The sequence below is a fragment of the Pyrgilauda ruficollis genome, unplaced genomic scaffold, assembly GCF_017590135.1.
Source record: "Pyrgilauda ruficollis isolate IOZ18807 unplaced genomic scaffold, ASM1759013v1 scaffold43, whole genome shotgun sequence".
NCBI classification, from domain to species: Eukaryota; Metazoa; Chordata; class Aves; order Passeriformes; family Passeridae; genus Pyrgilauda; species Pyrgilauda ruficollis.
In genome coordinates this window covers 6,979,571-7,004,382 of record NW_024525823.1, presented here as the reverse complement: position 1 = coordinate 7,004,382, position 24,812 = coordinate 6,979,571, and the positions used below count along the sequence as shown (strand labels likewise).

Below are 24,812 nucleotides of genomic sequence, written 5' to 3'. Positions count from 1 at the left end.
AATACTCTATGATTTATCTTTCCATGAGCTAACAGAAGGGATGCCACATTGCAAAAGACAGGGAGGACTTTTAGCACAAATGGGAAAACAAGCTGAGTCCTTAAGCACCAATGCTGGATTTCAAAGACAGTGATTTCCTTCTGCTCTGACCTTGTAAGCTAAAGATCCTCCTCAGCTTTGGGTCACCTGTGGAACTCAGGTTCTCCCTTCTACTGATATATGAGCTGCAATCTGGGCAAACATTGTGACTTTAGGGTTGTTGCATTGGGGAAGAGCCCTGGGGTTTGCCTTCTATGCCTAGGGAGAAGAAGTAATAAAGACACCCCCAACTGTATGGATTGAACACCATTTTCTCCAGGCGATTACTGACAGGGGGGTATCTGGTTTATATTTTGAGGCATTCTGAGGTACGTACAGGGATCATGAAAAGAGGAAAATGCCATCATGGTTTTGAACTTCTAATCTCTACACTGGAAATCACTCCTATAGCAGACCACAGAGCCTGCCAGGCTGATTATATTATTATCCTGATTATTTTTGGGTATATCTCCACAACAGCAAGGCAGGCCAGTCTCCCCCAGTTTGTGCAGCATCAGTGTGTTTGCCAGCCTTGTAAATAGTGTGCTTTGCCACTGGTGTGCATATGTGGCAGAAGATATTATTTTCCTCTGAAAAAAACCCAGCCAAATTTTCAACAAATTCTCCCATTCTAAACTGGGATAAAGTTGAAATTTTGCAAGGTATTTTTAAAAAAATAACAAAAAAGCAAACAACACCACCCCCCCAAAAAAAAAACAAAAAAAACCAACCCAACCATACCACACCTCCTCCCCCGCCAAAAAAAAAATCCAAACAAAAACCCAAACTGAACTAAACAAAAAAAACCCCAAAACTGAAAAACTGAAATAGAAGGTAAACCAAATCCAGACAGGTTCTACTCTCCTTTCCTGAAAACAGGCAATCACTGTGATGCAATAACCCTTCTTTAAATCTCCGATTTTGTCTGAATCAGAATAATAACTTCAACTTGCATTTGAGCAGTCTCCTGTGGGCCTAAACCACTATTCCAAGGTGATTCTCAATTTTTTTATTCAACCTGATCTCTCCAGTAAAACCAGTTAAATAGGCAGAGAAAGGCAGTGTAGGTGTGGGTAGTGGTAAGGAGGATGGTGAGGATGGGTGTCGTGCTGAGCCACAGCCTGTACCTCCCTGAGAGTCCTCCTCCTCACCTGGGCTACACCTGGGCCTGGCTTTTTAGCCTGAAATGCTATTGTGGGCCACAAAACTATAACAATTATAATAACAAAACTTTCTGAAGCAGCAATGAACCTCCTTAGTGAAAAGCTTCAGCATCCTGTATCAGGAAGAGATCAACATTTTCCCATTTTCCCATGAACAACTCCACTGTCCATAACCATCCAGGACTGCAGGGCTGGCACTGTCCTCACGGGGTTTCTCCCTGGTTTTCACAGCCCTTGTTCTGGTTCTTTTCAAGTCTAAACAAGTGCACATGCAGACTCATCCAAAAGCAAGGGGGCATGCTCAGGTGGCAAAAATGTCATGTGGGACATGACATTTCCTTGTCTTGTGGTAGAAATAAGAGGAAAAGCTCATCCAGAGCACATAAGGAGCAAGTGGGTGAGTCCTGGCATAGACCTCAGCGCAGTGCCAGGCACCTAGGCACTGAAAAACCTGCACTGGCCCAAACACTGCTTTAGATTTTGTCTATTCCTCACCCCAAGGAGACAGGAACAATGTTTTTGCCACCAAGATAACCATCTCAGCAATAATTGGCAAACTGCTTCAAATAAAACTGAGTTGGCATTTTAACTGATCTTTCAAATTTAGGGTCAGAATTCAAATTTTCAGTGACTTTGTCATATATCCTCGCTAGTTCTGTTCAAGACCCTCTCAACTGGAGAATTCCTGTGGGAAAGGGCTTTATTTTTTCTCTTCTTTTTGGATATGGAACTTAGAAGTGGCAGCGCAAGTGGTTCATGAAACCTTATAAATATTTGGAGCATAAGCAGACGACACAAAGTTTTGCACTTAACCATGTGGGCTCCAAATAAATAGCTGAAAATTGCTTTAACCATAGGTTTCAATATCAATCACCTGATGATGGGATGCAGATCTCTCCAGAGAGGTCAGAATTCCATAGCTATGTCACTCAACACTACCCAATCCTGAAACCCCCTATTTCTTAAAATTTATTTTTTTTTTTAATATCTGCTTTCATAGATGATTACATTACACAGCACGAAAGTCCAAAACTGGGACTGGAAGATGGAGCACAGCAGGGAGTACGGGTGTCCTCTCAGCAAATGCAGTTCAGCCTCTTTGCCTTTAGATAATTTGTTTTTGAAGGTTGGCTCGAATTTAAGGCAGCAATGTTTCAGAAACGCTTGGAAAAGCGAGCCAGCTGCAGGGCGGATATCATTACAAATTGAGACACATGTTGTACAGGAATATCATTCTTTTCAAATACCAAAGTTGTGTCTGGGGAAGCAAAGCCACGCAAAGGAGTCGGAGGCAGGACCTCGATCTGTAACGTGCCGAGGGCCTTCAACTTGCATTAGAGGCACCAAGTGCTGAGTGCACACAGTACTGAGCAGGATCAAGCCCAGATATTTAATCAGCTGTAATTTTCATGGTAGAAGCAAATGTTAAATAGTTGAGGGTTCTGCAGAATGTTAGAGGTTACTCCGATTCATGGCTCTCACGAGATGATCACACACGTTTCCAAAGACAACTTTCATTCCTGCGAGTGCACTGCAGCTCATTATCAAAATAATGTAAATAAGGTCATTATTAGTAGGGCTTTGACTGGTGGAGGCACCAGAAACATGCTTACCTTTATGGGACCAACAGGAGAGACTCAGCAGGCTATCTGGAAACAAAAAATGCTTCAGAGTCTTGCTTGCCACTGTCTGATTTCCACTGACTTTCTTTCTCTTCTCTCAAAGAGCTTTGTTTCTACTTTTCTTCAATCTTCCACTGTGGTTTTTTACACAATAATTTAATTTTATCTTAAAATCTATACATCACTGCTTGAGTATGTCCAACTTTTTTACAACCACAGCCCTCAGAAGTGTTTTGCTCCTTTCTCTCCCACTTTCAGGTATTGCTTGTAATTCTGTTAAATAGTTTATAATCTTCTCACAGTTGTTCAGAGCTCACTGCTCCACACTGAGGTTGGCCATGGTGTTTCAGGGTCAAGCTTCACAAAGGCTGTGAGGTGCTTAGCTCCTCATCAGATTTCAGTGGCAATCAGACACATACCATCCAGCATCTTGGCCCCTGCATGTCAAGGCAATCGATGTCTAGATGATGTTTTTATAAGTGTTTTTACAAGAGTCTGTTTTACTATGGTCTTTGTTGGTAGGGACTCTGTATTTAATTATGAGTTGTGCTTTCCTCCCCACCCGCATAAAATTTCCCTGCACCACTGACTTCGGTAGCTCGACAGCACAAGGACAGGCTGATGAAGAGCTCGAGTCTTCCCACAGGGCTGTTTCACACTTAACACTTTTCAGTGCAGCCAAACCTGCTTTGAACCAACTTAAATAAGTGCCTGATCAGTCTTTAAAGCCTGGCAAAGAATTATGAGCAACTCATTGTTCCAATATGAATGTGGGTTGCACCAGCTTAGGGAATGCATGGTGCTTACTTCAGTTCAAATGGTTTTAATTTCATAAGACAATTAAAACTAATAATGGCAAGTAAAAATTATCAAAATTATCTCTGAAATTGGTGGTCTGAGGTCCTGGGAGCTGTCAGGTAGGCTACAGTCTGTAGGTGTCATAGGTTCTTCAGATTTCTCTGGGTCTGTCAATTGAGCTATGCCTTTTTTGGCTGTCAAGTTCTGGCCATGTGTTTTGTTTGCCAACAGCCCTAGATGATTATTACCTTTACAAATCAGACCAGGTGTAGTTATTTCCTAAACTGAGTTCAAGAATCAGATTTCATATTTGAAACATGTGCCCTAGGAGGTTTTATAGAAAAGCAGGAGGAGCCCATCAGAAATCAGCACTTGCTCCTTTGATTCAAAGAGTGTGCAGTGATCTATGGCAGCGTACCACGAGCCTGCTATTTACTGCCACCGAGACGGAAGTTAGCACTCCCACACCCCGGCAGCAAGATGTGGGAGCTGAAAGCTACCCTGGAAGCGTGTCATTTTATACTTCACTATTTTGAGAACCATTTTTTTTTTCTTTTTTTTTTTTCCTTTTTTTTTTTTTTTCCCTGGGAAATCCTTTTTCTGATTTAATACACCTGAGAAGGTATACAGGCAATTTTGAAACATAAGATCACACTGCTAGAGTCAGGCAGCTGTCAATGGCAAAGCTTCAGTTCCAAGCAAAAGTGTTTAAGGCTTTGTGGTGTTAAAAGTCTCTCCTCTCCCCCTTTGGATAAATGGAAAATTTCTGTAGGCTCGTAAGAAGCCAGGTGAAGGAAAACTTCTGAAGCAGAAGAGTAGGTGTTAAGTGTATGAGTCCAATTACTCTGCTGATTTAAATTTGTTTGGCACCAGTGGAACTATATCCAGTTAAAATTAGCTAAGGCTCTGGCCCATAGTACCATGTCAACAAAGATGACTAGCATAGAAATGTGCTCAAATAGAGAAAAATTGTTTTCAAGTAAGGTTAAATTTTGTCCTGATCATAGCAAGCTGGGCAGAGGTAAGCAAGATGTTGGTAGACAGATACCACAGTGACAGAGGAGATGTAAAATCTCTAAGGCTTAAAAAAAAAAAGGAGGTTAATAGCTATGCCCGTTGCCTCAGGAATCCAGATCAGAGCAGGAAATCTCACGCTGGACCATTATGTGCAGAGGAGCTCAAAGTGGGATATATACTACTTCTGCTCTGAACTGAGTGCTCTGCATGCTGTATATTTTTACAAATACAGTGCATGGACTAGGCAGCTGAAGGTTTGGGCCTTTCACACAGCAGATGCTGACCCTGGGACATACAGGTTGGCTCTGTAGGTGGCCGTAGACCTACTATTTCCATTACTTCTGGAAGAAATTCTGCTATCACAAGCAGAAAAACTCCTTCCTTTCCTGACCCCTCTGTCCCCAACACAGGATTACCCAACACACACACATACGCACACACAGAAGCTAGTTGTGAGTTTAGCGTGTGCCACTTCATTTTCTCATTTAGTTTAACATAACTATCATGTTAAATCCAAGCAGACCTCAGTGTTTTCATTTCTTTGCTTTAGGAAACATTGACATCAAAGCTGGTGGGTTAAAACTGATCCCGCCAGGGCATAAAGCATGTAGGCAGGCAACACTAACACTGCTAATTTTAGAAACTCACATTGCTCAAACTTGAAAATATAACACTCAACAGAATACTCTTTCTAGCTTCATTCCTTTATCATAGCAGGACTTTGGCACTGAGACATCTTTTGATAGTTTTTCAAATTGCATCAAGTTAGAACAGCTTGACAGTCCACATCCTGATGGAGAAACTAAACTTTAACATCAAGGATTATGTTGCTGATTAGCACTTTCAATAATCAAGTAATTGGTACATTAAATATTCCAGAAATTGGCAACTTGCCCAAAAAGGTCACGCTTGCACTGATTCCTTTTCAGAGATTCCGTGTTGCTGTTACATGAATTCAATCTGTCTGTCCAGAACTCTAGCATAAAAATATTTGGCTAATTTCCTTCTTGTCACACAATTTGATGGGAAATAAAATCCAGGAAAAGTTGCACATTAGGGCAATATGTTCAGATTTTCCAATTCAAGTAGGTGAGAAGCAAGAGGGAAAAAGACAACTGGCTGGACTTTTTTTACCCCAGGTTAGTGTGGCCAGTGCTATCAACACAAACCTCCAAGGGCCAAAATCAACACATTTGTTAGTGCAGCTTCTATCCTCTAGATTTCTAATTTATTAGAATTTCTAATAAAAATTCTAATTCTAATGAGGTTGGAGTCTCACTTAAGGAATCTTCCCCACAACTGGACTGCAGAAGAAGGGTTTTATCTCCCTACTTCCTGAGGCCTGGGCAGGAGGAACTAACCCATGGGCATGGCAGAGGTCAGGGCTGTGGGTGCAAGAGGCTACACTGATGTTCTCTTCTCTATGTCTCTGCACAGACACAGACAGGCTCTGAGCTCTGCTCAGTCCTCACAGGCAGGGAGGGCAGAAATCTAAGGCAGAGCCCTTTTGCTCCCCCAGACTGGCTATGACCAGCAAAGCTGAAATAGCAAAAGAGGGCTCTGCATGAAACCACAGAGTCCTCACCTCAAATCAATCATCTGAGCTGCACAAATCACTTGTGCGTGCCTTGAGACGCTCAAAACCCACCCGCATTTCATGGAGGTGCCCACTGGAATGAGATTGTTACCATGATGTTTACTTCTGCAGAGTGTTTGGAGTATCCTCTTTCCCTTGGAGCACATAAGGACCCTGGTCTCCCATATCTTCTGCACAGAGGCTACTTATTTTCTTTTTCTGGAGGAATGAGGGGATGAACACAGACTAATAACCATCACCATGCTGTGCTATGCTACTGCACAAGCCCCAGGGGTACAGCAGACACCTAGGCTGGGCTTCTTAATTTCCAGTGCCTATGTGGACATCTAGGTCTGCGCCAGTCACCCTAAGTTTACCTCATTGCAGGCAGAAATAGGCACTCCTAGGGCACAATTCATCTGAGCTGTCCTAGTTGTTGACTCTGGGATGAGCTCAGCTGTCTCTTTGAAGTGCCTGCTTCTCTAGGTTAACGAGAGTTTAGACAATTAGCTCAGCTGCATCTTTGTTACACATGTCTATTTTGGGTCAGATTAATCTTGCCTGGCAACTTGAAAACTTTCCTGTAAGACAACCCTTACACTGAGGCAAAGAAATATGAAAAAGTCAGGATGAAAGGGAAAATTGCTGCTCCTGAGGCTAATCACAGTGGCAGTTATTGACATTTAGAGAATACAAAGGGCTGAGGACAGTAACTGAATGATAAAGAATCCTTGTCTTTCCAATGCAGCTTGTTCAGTTTGCCAACTTTCTCTCTCAAATACTGTCTGTGAAGTGATGTCATGAATAATCATGTCAACAGGCAGAAATACACAACTCGGTGAAGCCAAAACTCTCTCTGAGGGTTTGGGCTCTGGTTTTGAATGATACTAAACTCTTTTTGGGACTGGGACCTTGAAGAGGCAGCACGGATGCAGCCTGGATAGTCCAGGTAAGCAGAAATAGATGCTAAGAACCAGCCTGTCTTTGACTACAGAGTAAGCACATAAATGTGCATGCAAGTCTTCCAGCACTGTCTTGAAATAAGCAGCTATGAGGAGCTTCAGCAAGGTGGGAAAGGAAGCGTTAACCATGGCTCTCCTAAAATTTATTAAAAAGGATACCGCCAAATAGCAGCCTTCTCACTAGATCAAATCACTACCCCCAGGTAGAAGCATGCATACATTTATGAAGGGAATCTTTCAAGCTCCAAAGGTAACACCGGGGTTTGCAATAAAGATATCACTGATGGGGGACATACATTCCATAACTCAGGGGCAGGTAGGGGGATCCCCACTAATAGGACCTAGGAGTGTGTAAAGATTTTAAATATTAATTTGACTTCTGAGTTACTGTATATGCTGATTACTAGTCCAAGAATGTGATAGTTGTCCTCTCTTCTTATTAGTGTATCTTTTAAATGTGTCAGCACACGCTGAGAGCAAAGAATAATGGTTGTACTCCACCAAAGAAAGTAAATAAATACTGCTGGTGATCAAGGGAAGAAATGTTTCCAGCCCTGCAACCAGCACAGGGAATTCAGTGTTAACAAATGAGAAGGGAGATATACTACATATCTTTGACGGTGCAATTAGCCCACACTGACGGAGCAAGGAGATACTGCAATGGCCCAGATTACACAGCCTGCTGCTGCTATCTGTGGCTGTAGGTGCCAAACACCACTGCAGTCACTATTTGTGCTACCAGGAACAGGGATTTACTGGAGGCTGCAGAATATTCCACGGATTGTAACGAAATCTGGCATGTCACCAAGCCACATCCGGAGAAGCATCAGTATTTTACTGCTGAACAGATTTCTTGCAACACCCACCATTTCCCCCTTTCCTGAAAGAAGCTCTCCGTGCTTGTGAATCTAAATAAATTCCATTACATTAGTTTTGTTAAGGAATATATTCAGTACAGGTAGCACAGTGTGCAGCTGCAGTGCCAGCTGCAGGTTGAGCTCTGGGGGTGCCAGAGCCCAAGCCTGAGCACCAAGCAAGAGGGTGGGAACGGGCACTGATCCTTTCCATAACAAAGGACACAGGGTGACCAGACTCCCCCAACAACACCCAGACTTTCCTGTGCTTAAACTGTGAGAGTATGCAAGGTAAAAAAGCCCAGGGGTTCCTTTGTTCTGGATCCCTACTCAAAGGCATCAGCTCAAGCTGTTGTTATGTTATTTATTTATTGCACCATGATGAAATTGTTTCAATGTCTGGGATATCTGAGAACCCTGCTACGGAAAACTCAGGGTTGAGCCAGTGAGGAAACCTGGTCTGATTGTGTGAGTGTGGGGTGTGTAGCTGTGGAGGGGCTTCTGTCCCACTCAGGTGGTACAAGAGTGACTGCCAGAGCCATTCTTGGATGGTTAGACAGGGAAGATTCGTTAGACAGTTTCTCATTCACAGGTTTGAAGCATCAGACACACACTTAGAGTTTCACAAAGATGCTACGCTATCAGAGAGATTCAGTAGGCTGGAAATTGGAACAAAGGATGAGAGGTTTCTGCATCTGGAGCACTGTCCTTGAACAAGCCATGGGGGTTGGTGGAGTTACCTATATCTCTGCCTTGCTTTGCAGCCCTACCAGGAGCCACAAACATATACCAAGCACAGGGCTGGGGCAAATCTCAGCTGTTTTTCTAAGGTGGGAGACTTGCAGCAAAGGCAGATATCCCAGACAAGACAGTAAAGCCCCACGGCAGAGGTTTTGCTGCAATAAGCTATAGTGGGCAGGTCCCACACAGCTGGCAGTCCCTAAGCACCAATACATGAGAAAGGAAAGCCCAAGGAGAGGAGTTCAGTCTCTAGAGAACAGCTCAGTGGAAAGCCAGGGTGCAGTCTGGAGGCAGACCAAAGCATGATGGTTGGAGGTGACCATTCGCTAAGTCCATTGGATGTGAGCTAGCAGGAAGCTGCTGGGTCATCTGGCTCTATGCTACGCTGCAGGGCAATTTCAGTCATCGTGAAGGCTTGAACTGCTGTGTAACTCAGCTGGAATAAGTAAGCAGATTAATGGCCCAGACCTGTACCATATTCTAGGCAGAAAACCACCGATTTTGACATACACATCACAATAACTTCACAGCCAGAACCATCATGATATGTTTTGTGAGCAAAAGTGTAATGAGGCTGCTGATGAATGGAGAACTGACAAGTACAGATGCAATACAACACAAAAAACAATACTACAACACAAATACCAATAGTTTTCTGAAAGTGCTCGTAAATTGGAATTTGTATCTTTCTGTTTTATAAAGGCCACATCCACATGAGTTTGCCCTCATACCTGAAAATACTGAATTCTATTCACACAGAAGGCAGTAGTGATTACACAAACCTTTACTTATTCTGATTTCGAATTCGGAGACACCTCCTTTTCAATGGTGGCTCCAGATCCTCTGGCCCTGTGCTGAGTATTGGCGTTGAGATAATGCACGGCGCAATAGCAGTCTTTTCTGCTGGTTTTGGCACAGGCTGGATCACGCAACCTGTCTTGGGCAGCATCCTCAAAGCATATGCATGGTCCTCGTCTGCTGGATTGTTAAGGTTCGGGTCCTGTTTGTCTCCCCCGGCCAGGGGCTCCTCCCCAGTCTTCTTGCCAGCATCTCCCTCAAGGTGGCAGTTCGACGCACAGTTGTTCTCCTTGACGGACTCCAGCTCACTCACCGCCAGCTCCTCCGGGGACTGGGGCTTTTTCGGCTCCTGGGGCGGCTCCGGGTTCTTGGAACCCTCTGTGCTCTTTGTGCCATTCACAATGACGTTGCACACCGCTGCGCCAGCTTCCAGTCCTGGCGTGCCAGAGGCCAAGGAGACGGGACAGCAGTGAGCTCCGTCACTGCACGGTAACGTTTTTGAGTCAACTGGGCTGCAGTTGTCCCTGCAGTCGCTGCAGTTCCTTTTGTCTGAACTACCAAAAGCCAAATTTACAACACTGTTAGGTTCACGTTCAACTTTCACTTGGGCGTGTAGAGCCCTGTGGATGACATTGTGCAGCCTAGACCGGTGGCCTACTGTTAGGTCTATCACACCGTCCTGTGGACCCTGCAGCACACTGGGGAAACCAAATTTACTATTCGCTGGACTACTAGGTCTGACAGTCAAATCAACAACTTCATTTTTACTGTGCTCCTGAAGCACTTTAGCTTGATTAAGGGACTGGCCTGAGCAGCTCGGTGATGAGTCAGAGGATTTGGATGATCCTTGCTTTGACTCTCGAGGGGATGAAGAGCTATTGGTTGGCTTTGCCCCAGGCGTCTCGCTGGAGGTACTCGGAATGAAGCTTTCACCATTGCTGGAGAAGCCATTGGGGGGTTTGGAGTCGTTGATGTGAGGGATGGGGATGGGAATGGGGATGGGAACGGGCAAAGGGACAATGACAGGATATGGCACTAGTAGAGTTGGGGGTGGCACCAGTGGGGCAAGGGATGGCAATCCGAAGTTCATCATCTGTGGCATAGGCATAGGACCATTTGGCATCATGCTGACAGGGGGGAAGGGAAGACTGGGCAAAGGAGCTCCGGGAGGGGGAGGCGGCAACAAGCCAGGAGGATTCCCAGGCATGGTAGGTGTTGTGGGGGGATGGATATGGGGGGAAAGCATTGGCCTGTGCATGGGGCTAGAGGTGGGACCCATATTTCTGGGACCACCTGGTGGGGGACCAATTCCAGGAATCATTGGATTTGACAGAGGGCTGTTAGGATTTGAGGCATGGTGAGGTGGCCCACGAATAAACGGTGGACGGATTTGCTGCATAATTTGCTGTTCCATGAATATGGGCAGAGGAACTGGCCCACGGTTTGTCATCACCATGGGAGGACTGCGAGGAGGGACACCAATTGGAGGCACAATGCTAGCAGGTGGCTGGACAGAAACTGGTGGAATATTTGGATTCTCACTGATGGGAATAGGTTTGGGAACTGGCGTGGGGATTTTAGTGACAGAGCAGTTGGCAGTGTCAGACGGAGAGGCAGTGGTAGACGCTGATGGTCCAGGGCCTTGAATTTGGCCAGCTGCAGACGCTGGGGATGGGGCTTTTCTCCGAGCATCTGCTAGCGGTATATTCCAAGAATCTGGAGTCAGCAGCTGCACCCCAGTGCCTTCTGCTTTATTTTCGACTGGAGGATGTAATGTACTGCACAGTCCAGCTGGAAGATTGGCCTGTGTCTCTTTGTAGAAAATGTCCATTTTGTACTGATTGAGACATTTTGCACTGCAGAACTGAAGCCTTCTTTCCCCGTCCCCAAAATCCAGATACTCTTTTGTGTGTCTTATGTGCTTACACCAGTCACATACCTACAACACAGTAATAAAATCAAATCAGGTAAGAAAAGCAATCTTCTCTTCATAGTGTTATTTTAAAAGTAACTTTTCAGTTGCTAAATACATTCTTTTTCTAACAGGAAAAAAAGAAGTTACATTTGTGAAAACTGCACCTTTTTTTTTTTCCAACATATTAATGAATTGAATGCCACTCCCTTTTCTGGCTCCCATGATCTCAGTTCTACCTTATACGATGCCTTATATATCTTAAACCCAAAGCACAGAGAAGAATCCTCAGCTGGCATAAACTGTTATAACACGCATATGCAAGTATGCAAAGTCCATATGAGTATGGCTGTGATTACTCCTTGATGGTAATCTAAGCACGCCTGTGCCATCTGAGATGCCATACTACACAAGCAGTGTGAGAACTGGAAAAAGACTCAAAGAATTGCTGGAAATGAGCGCAAACCATTCTCTGCTGAACTGCAGCACACAGTAACATTTAGTATTCTACTAAAGGTATCAAATAATAGGTTGGAAAGAGTGTGATATTTCAAAATGGCATCACAAAGCAAAAAGCATCATTGATTCTTTGCCTTTCGTTCAAAGGAGAGACTTGGGAAAAGTCGGGATATTTGAGTAAGGTTCAAATAGTCCCAATTTGTGATGTTTCAGCAAGCTGGAATTATTTTCTGAGCTGTTTGCCCACTCTTGTGTACAAGTCACTTTGAGTAAAACTTCTTGGCAAGCAAGGACCTGTTTAGCAACTTCTCCAATACTACAGCAAAAAGTTTGCATTGCAGGCTCAATTTTGTTTTGTTTCTCTGCTTTCCATTTAATCCTTTTTTTGTGTTGCTATTGGCGTGGTAAAGGCACAGCCAATTTTTTTTTAAATAAGGCTGCAGAACTAATTAAGCTGTGAAAGGTTTTCCCAGTTGTAAACCACTAGACACCAAAGTTCAAAAAATAGTCATTCTAGGCTTCAGAATCCATTACTTCAGAGAAATTATTGTGATTTCATTAACACATTAATTTTGCAACACCAACAGCTCTCACAGATGGTGAAGACATGATCTACAATTCAAATATGACTCTTGTTTGCACAAATGCCTTTCCTTCATATGGCATTTTAAACAAGAATTAATATGAGTAATCTTGCCATAGCTATAAACAGATAAACAGATGTCAGATTTTTCAGTGCCTCACTTTTTTGACAGAATTTTACACACACAAAACCCCCCCATTTTTGTCATTTACATTAGTTCTCAAAATACTCCACCGACAGAGATTTTTGGTGCTTTCTATCAGCATGTTGAGCCTATGACCATGTCATAATATATCCTGGTATTGTTTGCTCTGCCTTTTCCAAATAGCCCATATTAGCTTCTTTTGAAATGACTCTATCTTTTGCACAAAGGAAAAAAAATACACAAAAATCCCCAAAGAAGACTATGATTGTGAAAAGACTGCATTAAAAGGATAATTAATTTTAATAACTATTGGCCATATAAACAATTCAAAACAACATATGCTGGGCATCTGATTACCCATCTCATTTAACTCTCAGCTTTCCTTTAATATAAACAGTGGCGACATTCTTGCGTTTTCAGTAATATATCTTTAATGTATATAGACAAACGCACACTATATGCTATGGATATTAACCCATTTAACTCCTCAACCTCTTGGCTATCCTGTCAGGTCACTGTTTCTTTCCCTCCTGCTCCCCTCCCCATTCACACACACATGCACACACTCCATCTCTTTTATCCCAACATTTAAATCAAGCTAAAAAATCAGTTGAGAAGCAGCAACCCCTAAGTCAGCCCTGAAGTTTGTGAATGCAGGACCCAGATTTTTAGCTTGGCCATGCAGCCACTGTGCCCTGTGAGATAAAGCAGAGGGGCTGCTGGTGCTGCTCAGTGCATCAGCAAGGCTGTATTTCCAGCATGGTCCCCCATGGCAAGAAAGGAAATTTCCCAGTGCAAACAAGTCCAGCCCGGCACTGAACACACAGTGACGCTGTCACACCCTAGAAGATGTGGGCAAAAAGGCTGTCAAACGCACAGAACTGCTGAGATCAATGCCTGCACTGCCATGGTGCATGCATCCCCCCAGGCGTGGGGCAGATGGGAAAGTGGGAATGCAGCAAGCAGGGCAGAGGGAACAATCCCACTTCCAGCAGCTCCTGGATTTTATCAGGTATCAGCTCTCCGGCTGCTCCCCACAGGAAGGTTCAGTGGCCATCGCAGACAGCCCTGCAGCTTGTGCTGCAAACAGCGCAAGCACACAGCAGTGGTGCCAAACCATCCTGCATATTTGGCATGGGTGTGGGCTTTGCCACCCACCTGGCAAGGCAGCACAGATGATGGAACCATCCTATAATCAACCTCCTGAAATTTTCTGGCTTGCCACTGTTTTCAAAGCAGACAAAAGGGGAACTTGTGAGTCTACACTATGAGGTAATAGGATACTATTTAACTCAGTAGAGCTGCTGAATTTACCTTAAAGTCATTTCTGAATGAGAGTTCACTGCTGTAGCCACAAAATGCTATCTACTTTGCATGTATGGAATTAGGATGTACTCCACCACACTCCTCCTGCTGTTTGCAGAGTATGCTCTTGCTCCAAGGCCTGGCAAAGATGGAGAGGTTCTCCACACGTACCACAGGAGCTGTACAAAGAAATACTGGGAGCTCCCAGACAGCTCCTGAGGCAGGCTGGGGCAGGATGAAGCCCACCCTGGCCCATCACCATGTATTTGCAGTGGAAAGACAAGGAGAGTGGCCTCAGAGGTGTCTGCAGAAAGGGATGGAGCAGGACTTCAGGTGCATCTGCAGCGAAGGCTTGCCCTTCCTTTGGGACAGGGAAGTAAACCACCTTGTAAGCCGGCTGCCAAAGAAGCGCCTGGGAAACATGAGAGGGTAAACCCAGTCTCCTTATCTCTCGAGGAAGAGACCCGTCCGTGACCTTAATTAAAGGGACTGAAAGAGAAATACAGGCCCACAAAAAATTGTGGCATCTTTTCTAATAATTTAATTTCACTAGTTAGCATTTGAAAAATTTACTGAAACACTCCACTGTATTATGGCTGTATTGATTTGTTTATCTCCAGTGGGCTCCTGTGTCTCTCCTGGCTAAACAAATATTTTCTCTTCCTTGGTAAAATATTTTGAAATCCTGCTTACAAATTCTCTACTGAATTCTCCAGTTTTCAATAATTCGGTGAGGAACAAGAAACTCTGCCTCACTCACATATTGATCACAGATCCTTCTATATATTTTATCACTAGATAAAATTAATTAAAGCCAGAGAAATTAAAGGCAGCAAATCTGTTCCTCTGAACACCCTGCATAGACCAAATATTCAATAATTATCTCATTGATTTCATGCAATATCTCAAAGTGTTGAAGCTACAACATCAATGAAAAATGTCCATCTTCTACATTCATGTATTTCATAATTTTCTTTGGTTTTTTTTTCTCTCATTCTTTTTATTTACATAAGCAATCAGTCTGTGCTGCTTAGTTAAGATAAAAGGTATAAAAATGTGGAACTTATATGTAGGTAATATGCAGGTAATACGACACCTCACAATACCATACTAAAAGGCAGAAAAACAGTCTCTACAACAATGAGGAAATTAGTAGAGGAGAAAAAAAATATCACTTAAGAATTAATGAATCAAGTCTGTCTTACAGAATTGATCATTTAAGATCAGGTCAATGAATTTATGATACAAATGGCTATATCACTAAAGGTAATAAAATGGAGCAATATCATTCATTTTACATCTAACTAATGATCTGCTCAGAGTAATTACAGATTTCTTCTAAAAGCCTACACTGATTAGTTCAGATGTGATAGGTAAAACATATATATCTCTCCATTCAATAAAATAACATTTTCTTATCTGTAGAACACACAGCTGATGTCTCAAGTACTTGTATTCTGTACAGAACATCACTGTTCTTCACAACCAGCTCAGAATTTCTCTGCTCATGTATTCCCTCTCCCTCCCTTTTCCTGCCTCATCCCTTCCTTTCTTTGTACAAGCAAGAGAAGAGCTAAACTGTTGCAGAGTGTTCATTGACACTGCACACTGGATTTGGTAGTGCTTCCACATGGGAGCAGCTCCCTAGGTTTCAGTGGGATTAGTCATAAGCATTAATGCTGCAGGATCACATTTGGAGAGCCTGACCCAGCACCAGTGGCAAACAATGAAGAGGCTCCTCTTTAATGCAATCCATCGGCTTTGGGTCTGCTGCTGAACACTGGCCCCTGCTCACCCTGGAGTCATCAAGAGCTTTGTTCCCAGCCTCAACAGCAGCAGAGGCACAGACAGGGATTTTGGAAGGAGCTGCAGGAGAAATACCTGGGAAGAAAATAAATGCTGTGAGACTGAGTTACAGACATTTCCTAACAAACACAGGCACAGCCACCATTTTGTACATTTCTACCAACAGGAGGTTGGACCAGTAGTGGTGTCACTGACAATGAGCATGAACATTTCCAAGATAAAGGGTGAAAACTTGCAAGATGCCAACAGATCTCCTATGCACCTTCATCTCCCTTGGAAAACACTTCTAGGACTGCTCTGGGGAAAGCACACTTCACACCATGAATGCCAGAACATGAATCCTGAATGACAGAAAGATCAGTATTAAGATAATGGCCTATCTCATTCAGCTGCAGCTCAACAACCCTCAAGAAGATTAAATTTACCTAACTGGGGCATATCCAAGGCTAAACAACAGAATGAACATTCCTTCAGTACATTTAATGTATTTATATTTTGGTGGCGGGTTGCCAGCATGCTACTTATAAGCTCAGTGACTTGGTATCATTTATCTGCTTTCCAGTGAAACACACAGCAGCCTACACCAGGAGACAACTCAGAAGACACTGCATCAGCAGAAACACAACTCGTGCCCGATATGGGAACACCGAGGAAGCCAGGACTGAGGGATCCCGTAACACTCAGATGTCTCTAATGCAAAGAGCAGGATTAAAGCCATTCCTGTTGGCATCCATATCTTTATTTTGATAGAAGCATCCAAAGTGGAGTCCAGACATGGCTATGAGGCTGCCTCACAGAACAACACAGGATCCTGCTGTGCCCAAAAGGGCCGCACTCGGACTTTAGGCACCAGGTAATTAATACTTAAATCAATTGGCTGTCAAATGCAGGCACAAAGTTCACACACTGGTGCAGTCCACCACTAACCTTTGAAGAATAATCTAGTATCAGACTCTACTTCATTAAGAAATACACTTGGCAAAACCTGTTTGCAGAGGTATTTACATCAGCCCTAGAGAAAGCAGGAACAAGTAGCAATGGAAAAAACCCTGCTGTGATGAAAGAGACCCTGTGCCTCTTACACAATGCTTTGGACGACTATCAGCTCCACGGTAAAGCTTAGCAAGGGGACAGAAAGTGGTCACTAGGGCAAAGACATGCCATTTTCCGCTTCTCCAGAACCAGAGGGTGACTGACAAAGCTCCTCTCCTTGCTCAGGACAATGCTACTGGGTCATGCCTTGCACAAGGGAGGGCTAAATCACATCTGAGGACCAGGCTTTTATGAAAGATGCTGAACAGATGCTAAAGATTATCAAAGACTCGCTTCTTGGCATAAAATCCATGTATTCTACTTTGCTGAGTAGTTCCTATTTCCTTTTCTCACTGTGGTATCCAAGTGCTGTCTCTTTATATACATTCAGGCATATGTTCTGACTTCACGAACACCACTGCACATTTCCTATATCCTGTTCTGGCCCTGGTTGCCTTTCCTTTTAGCCCAGACTGGTCCTGGAAGGGGCTGGGGAGTTGCCTGAAGTTTCCAGTACTGCCACCCAGCCAGGATGTGCAAGGCACTGAGGCAGAGGCTCCCACCCCATCCCAAAAGCCACAAGGTGAGGACACAATGCCTCTTCCCTGCACACCCTCCTGCCTTGCAGCCCAGTGAGAACCCGACACACCAGCCACATGTTTTTCAGGAAGGGCTCAAGACTTTTGAAGTCTGCCAAACACTGGACACAGCAAAAATCTAGAAGTTAGGAAGTGACTAGAAACACACATACAGAGGTTTCTAGCACACAAGCCAAATGAATCCCAACTAGTGTTGTAGCACACAGCTCAGTCACTCCCTTTGCAGAACACCCAGCAGCCGCTGCAGCATGGACACCAAGGCACCTTGAGACCCAGGCCCCCTCACAAGGCTGTGAGCACTCCCAGCAGAACACCAGGGGAAAATTCAGTCAATCAGAAGGAAAGAAACCTAGATCTGTGTGTCCTGCAGGACTAGGTACCTAATTGCCTCTAAAGGAGTGTGAAACCTCTCTCTGCTGTCCTTGACAGCTCCCCCAAGCTTATTGGGCACTGTGGCTATCTGCAGCCTCCCTTTTCTCCATTTATCCATCAACAAGGCTTCTCTTCAGAGCAGGTCACCTAAAAGGTAATCCCCTCATAGATCCCACCTCCAATGCTAATCCTGCAAATTGCCCTGTTTCTGCAGTCTGTTGCCTGATTAAGAACAGAGAAACTTTGGGGCAGGAGCTGTACCTCAAGTGTTAATGTATCCAACACTTGTGAACACAGAGAAGCTGTGGCCCCAGTGGAGCTCTGGGTCAGACTGAGACCTCCTCCAAACATCAGTCTGTATCAATCTTCATCTCCTCTTCTGCTCACCTTCTGAGGGTAACCTGCTGCAGAACAGTCCCTCAGGAGCCAAAGTTCCCACCGGGCTCTGAGGGCACTGCTCCGTTCTTAGCACACACACCAATTTGTTTGACACAAAGATTGTTCCAAGGTATTAGAGTTCCCTTTTAGCATTTCCGGGCTCAGAAAAAGACAAATATGAAGAAGAGCAAGGTAGGCACACTGCCGTGCCAGTTGAGAAGATGGGCAGGTGAAGATCTGCAGAAGGACATGACCGTGCTCAGAAGAATGGGGTCAGAGTGAGGAAGAGAGGGATAATGTGTTCCACCCAGAGATGATGAAAAATGACAAACTCCTTTGAGAGGTAAGCAATAATCAGCATAATATCCTAATGCTGTTGTGCTTTTTTCACAGCTAATTGAGTTATCACAAAAGGTATTCAGCTGCCAGCACCCAGCGCCAAGAGATAGAGTGGGTGCAGCCTTGCCAGAAGCTGCTGTCGCTCACCAGTGTGTCCCACATTTCTCTGCTTGATCCTCCTCCAAAACCCACGCTCAGGCTTCCTCCTGAGATGGACCAGGTAGCCTGGGGCACAGCCAGGGCCTGGGCAGGGCGTGCAGGGTCTGCCTGTCCAGGACTGCAGCCGCCGTGTGCTGGCCCACGGGGCTGGGGGCTTTGTCCCCGGCAGGCAGGCAGATCGTCCCTGAAGGGGGAGGGCAGTTCACAGTGTCTACTTTGAAGACAACTATGACTTAAGTCCCAGCTGTCATGACTGGGAATTGATGCTCTTTCACTACCAAATGTCAAACAATACTGGAACAGGCATAATCCTAAGTGTGGCTCTAAACAGTTATCCAGCCTCGATCACCATTTTTGATGTCTTATTGTAAAACATTCAGCATGTTTATTGTGGCAAGATTTTGCTATCCAAGATGGCTTGTGATAATTTTTTTTATACTGATTGTTCCATTTGAATGGAGTGATTATTATAAAAAACAAAAAGAATCATTCCAGCTGAAACCTGCTGCGAAGGAACCCCGAGGCAGGCTCTAACACACTGTGAATGTGGTTACAATATAGCTCATAGCGATGCTAGGTGTGAAGGAAAACAGATTTTTACAATGTTTGGAGCTTTGTGTAAAAACAGTTGACAAAACAGAACACTGCAGTTGCCTGCAACTTAAAACTGTCCTATGACAAGTTTCTCTCTGTTAAAAAGATACCACACTTGCCTGCCTGTTTTTTCTTTCCCTGATGTTACCCTCCTAAACGTCTTGTCCTTTCAAAAATCTTTACCAGTTTTCTGAGTGAATACTGATTTTACGTCATTTAAATGCAAGACTCACTATGTCTCCATTTTTCATCCTAATTATGCAAAAGTCTAAGCTACATGAAGCATAAGGAGAAAATAGAGTTATTTGGTAATTAATGGCTAATGATAAATTGATCCCATTTTTTGAATCATTGCAGTTGTCATCTGTGGTATTTAAAACATAGGGCTTTTCAAAGCCCTTGGGTTCCTTTGTGTTGGGGGGTTTTTTAATGTTCCCAGTCAAAAAGAATGAATGTGAGTTATGCTAATGCTCGCTGGAAATCCAGGTTGGGTCTTATTTCATCAGAGTGGCTACATATTTGATTTTGTATATAAACAGCTGAGCTCTGTGTTTCCACCTTCAGTCTGAGGCTTTGAAACCACAGAAGGAACTTTGGATCTAAAACCACTGGTGAAGCCCAAAATATGGTGGGTGAAACTTCAGGGAAAATGAATGTACTGTGAGGTGGGGCTTGCCAAGAGGGAAGTTCTTCTCCCCAGAAGCGTTCCTGGCTAAAATAACACAGAATGGGACAATAGCAGCATTTAAATCTAGAATCTTTAATGTAAGGTTTTTACAGGGGTACTATACAAGAGCGGATTAAAGGGCATGTCTGCATGGCTGTTTCAGTACTGGCTAAGTCCACCACTGCAGCTGTGACAGAAGTCCTAAATAAAATGAATGTGATGCATAAGATAAATGGAGGGTAAGAACAGGAGAGAGAGCTGGGGCTTAAATGCCCTCAACAGGTCAGTCAGTCTGTTTCACACATTTCAGAAACATCTAAAGAACACCTCAGTCTGAATGCCCTTTCCGAAAGGGCATGCCATGGGTTTCCCATGCCTTGGAAACCTGATCCCACACCAAGTGCATTGGCCTTTGAGCATGCAAGAGTCTGCAGGGCAGAGCAAACCACAGCTCAAGCCATCAAGTCCTACACTCAGATCCTGAGCTCTCATCAAGCCTCATCACACAGACAGGCCAAGAAACAGTTCCTCTTCCAGACTTACTCTACTCTTACAGGAGACCATGCAACTGTGTCTGTAGCCATTTTCCTTGTGAGCATAATTTGAGGGATCTGTGGAGTAAACTGAGTGTCTCCACCATGCTCCTCATGGCCCTTAGTTCGCGGGTGGCAGCATGAGAAGCCAGCTTGGCAGAGCAGTAGTGCAAACAACTGCTGGTCAGTCAAGAAGTTTAGTTTGAATTAGGTAGGCATTGGTCTCCTTGATGTTCAACACTTGATTTCCAGGCCAACACTTCTCATGATGTGCATTCCCAAATTCCCCTGCTCCTGAGATGATGGCGGGAAACAACTCAGCAGCCAGAAAAAAGAACTACATTGAGCAGATGAAGCTGGGAGTCTTGGTGAACTACAGTCTGTGCCTTTCCATAACAGGAGGTTTTGCTTTATGATCTTTAAGCTGTTAGTGCCCCAGCAGGAGCTTCACCTCTTCCTAAAGATGGTACAAATGAACTTCATCAAACTGCTGTCACTAAAGCTGTGCAAAGTATTAGCAGTGGGAAAGCATTGCAAACACCTTGAGAACAGGACAAGAAATGTTGGCTTTGAATATTCAGGAAGTCATAAGAAAGAAATCAGAGCTAGGCATCTGGAAAAACATTTCTGGGGCTTAGAAATACTTCCTCAGAGTGTCCAGGCTCTGTTGTCTCTTCGGGGCAGCAGGGGAAGGTTGCACTAAGAAATACTCTCCTTCCTCTTCCTCAGAGAGTGGAAATGTATTTCTTTCCTCAGGAGGACATTCACCTCCATGACCTTGGAGAACTTTCCATATAATCTACATTCCCACACATTCAGCTACAGGAGGCAGCAGAGCAGCTTGGCCATTTCAAGGATGGCCATCAAGGAGACCAATGCCTACACAATCCAAATCAAACAGCTTGACTGACCAGCAGAGGTTTGTGTCACTGCTCTGTCAAGCTGGCTTCTCATGCTGCCACCCATGAGGGATGGCCAAGCTGCAGAGTCCCACCAGTGCCCAGGCTGACAACAGGGCCAGCACTTCTGTCATGCCAGGAACTCCTCACTTCTACACAGGGGCTGCTCCTCTCGAGAACTGGGCTAAACATCAGGCACAGAAGGTTTCTTTCTTCTGCAGAGCAGCTGCCAACAAGTGCAGTGAAAAAGAGAGCCTGTATGCACCAGGGACTGCAGCATTCCCTGCATCCAGCCCCAGCAACTGGGAAAAGAAAGGGAGCAACTGACACTGCAAATTTTTCTATCAAATTATTTTGAGAAATATAGATGCTGCTAAGCAAAGAAAAGCTTAAGGGTAAAAATGAAAGGGGCACTTTACTAGGCTCAATCAGTATCTCAATGATTGACCAAAATCTTTCCAAATGAGAAATCTGTGCCCTTAGGAATCTCATGCAACCAAGTCTGCAGATGACTTCAGAAGCCAGATGAATATTTACTTCCCTAATTAATTCACTTTTTAATTCAGTATCTGAACAAACATGTTAACTCATCTTGTTTTCTGATCAAAACTTTATTCTGATAATATGGCAGACATTGTGAGGTGGAAAATTACCCATCTGGCTAGAATTTATATCTGGTAATATCTTATATGTATTTTTCCCCAGTATATTTTCTTTTTTTATATTCAAGAGAATATAAAAATAACAATAAAACCCCCTCTGTTACTGCTCCAGTTACTCATAGATTGGTTGACAGAACTATAAATGTAATAATGAGGAGGTTTGAGGGGCAGGTTAATGTTTTTTTGCTAACGTATGATGCTTTTAGCCCAAGGCATTGCTGGGGGCCAATGCCACTTCACCTGAAACCAGAATCACCACTGAACAGTCATTAAATCACTCAGAGTTAAATGTAATTTTACTGGGTCTAGAGAATAGTACTGTAATCCAGATTTGAAATTTCATTAGTCCATAGAATAGGAAGCAGGAGTACAATGTGAAACCTTGGGAAATCTTTATTTATTACCCTTTATTTGTAATGAAGGGTTCTAAGTCCAATTTCTCCCTCACACTAATTGCCATTTTACAGTAGCAGAACCATCTCACACTGATGGGCTGTTTCTTCTGGTTTACGCCTGTACAGGCAAGAAGCTTACAAAATTCAAGTCTCTGGGTGCTTTGAATTATATATATACATATACACACATATATATACGTGTGTGTGTATGTGTTTGTCTTCACCCTATCTACATAGCTCAGGGATCTTAAATTTTTATTATTACCTGGTAATCTTTATAATGCAATAATTTTTACAGGCCAGGACCCACTACACTGTAGGAGGTGCTGTAACATACATAACTGTGGCATAGGCTGCAGCAGAACTGGCTTGGTCTCACAGTCTACCTGACACAGATTCCCTGCATGTTTTTCCACCTTTCCCAAACATATAAAAATCCTAGAGGGACTGTATCAGACACTAACTTGAAAAAATAACATTAGGAAAATATTGACTTGATTAAGGAAAGATTGACTTGACCATTAGTAAAAATGGAAGAAAAAAACCCACAAAACTTCCCAAGAGAGGTGTTGCTGGTTTAGGCTATAGAGCTCTGAAGGGAGTCAAAGATGTTTGAGATTTGAATGCGTGTGATTCACACTTTGAGAACTGCTGGTTTCGCTGCTGGTAATGGTACACACCACCCTCCATCCCAGAGTATGTTCAGTTTGAAAAGCAGCCCTCTCTCTGGAAACCACATTTGATTAGAACAGCCCTGGGCCAGATCCAAAACCTGCCTGGATCAGGGAAACGTGTCACATCAGTTTCAGCCCAGGACTGAGACATGTCACATCTCTTGCAGATTGGGCACCGAGAGTGGAATTCATTTTCCCATTTCCTCTGGAGTTGGGGGCTGGAGAAGACGAAGCCAAGTAAGGGAAATTGCTCTGCTGCACACAGAGGAAACATTCTGAGTCCTCTACTTTCTCTTGCTCCAAGGCACTGATCCTGGCTGAAACCCAGAGCCCATTGGTACAGACCCAGTTTCCCTTCCCCCTCCTAATTAGCACAAAATCACCACTGGAGAGAGGCTTTTTCTGAGAACTGTTGGTATTACTCTTGGTCACTCCCACACAGAGCAAGGAGGACTGAAATAATGGCCAGGGAACAGGAGAGATGGGGATTGTAACAGTCTGAACATCCCTCAAACAGGGAAAAGAGGGGAGGGGAGGAGAGGAGAGGAGAGGAGAGGAGAGGAGAGGAGAGGAGAATAAAAAGATTACTCTGTTTCTGGTAGGTAGGATTTACCATGAATATTATGGTCCCTAGCTATCTGAAACCACAGTTTTTCAGGATTTTAACCTTGAAAATAATAAATGAGGAGTTACAAAGGTCTGAAACTGCAGCCTAGAGCCAAACATATGGTGAACTAATGTGTGTGAAAACTTCCTTGCCGTCTTCTTCTGCTAATGCCTCTTTTGTTTTACTAAGAACATTCCTGCAGAGAAGCCAGGCGTCCTTTGACAGGAGCCAACAGCTGTGAGGCTGATGGGCAGCAACCAGCTTTACTTATGTGCCACACCTGAGGGAGGGAGGGCAGGCCAGCCCTTCACACACCCTGCTTGCCCACTGTGATGCTTTTCTCAAGCCCAAAACATTTGCTGGTTCTCAAGAAATGCAAAATGTGTCTTCTTCCTTGTTGATTGATACCTCTTTCTTTCTAAGTAAGGCATGGAAGTGAAAAAATTATCTTTCCTATTCCGATGAAAAGGTCTTACTTATCGCTCTGTTTGGAAAGTGTTTAGCAGTGGAACGTACCTGACACTAAGCTATTTACATAAATCAAATCTATTCTCAGCAATCCTGGGATCAATCTGGGATAACTCCACTGAAGCTAGTGTTGATTTTCAATCTGAATCATGTAACCGAGAGCTGAATTTGGCACAAAGGATTAATTTCTCACCAAGGAGGGTATATTACAGCAGAAGGCACCAAATACACTGTTCAGTAAAGAACACAATCACAGAGCACCCTTTAGCAGTGCATTGTGTTACTGTAGATGGCACTCCTTCCTTGCCTGGGTGCACGATGCACACTGCAACTGCACAGCTTCTATTATGTAAATGCATCATGCCAAAGCCTTTCATACTTACAAGACCATGCAGATGATTTTCTCCTTGCATGACATGCATGACAAAGCAGCTATGTGGAAGCAGCACACCAGGACAAAAGAAATCAACATATTTAAACCATCACCCTGCAAAGCTCTCAAGAATGCTTTGCTCTTTAGATTCCTTGTCAAAGAGGACCAAGTCTGTCTTGCTTTCTTCAGCCTTTTTCCTCCTCTAGGTCTTCCCACAAAACTACATCTGACAACAATTTCAC

The 24,812-nt window shown here is 43.9% G+C and overlaps 1 protein-coding gene across 5 annotated transcripts in view; it reads right to left on the bottom strand.

Moving 5' to 3' along the window:
* The window catches only part of LOC121359238 (sine oculis binding protein homolog), a 113,589-nt gene that overhangs the window by 4,280 nt on the left and 84,497 nt on the right, over nucleotides 1-24,812 (bottom strand). For 2 of the 5 annotated variants that reach the window (XM_041478045.1, XM_041478049.1), the window contains 2 exons: nucleotides 9,594-11,548; nucleotides 2,855-2,890 (listed from right to left, as the gene is read on the bottom strand). In XM_041478045.1, coding sequence (XP_041333979.1) covers nucleotides 9,596-11,548 — 1,953 coding nt within the window. In that variant the 3' untranslated portion in view covers nucleotides 2,855-2,890; nucleotides 9,594-9,595. Of the gene's footprint in view, nucleotides 1-2,854; nucleotides 2,891-2,912; nucleotides 3,301-9,593; nucleotides 11,549-24,812 lie in introns of those variants that run through there. The other 3 variants (XM_041478047.1, XM_041478048.1, XM_041478044.1) reach the window with 3 other exon arrangements.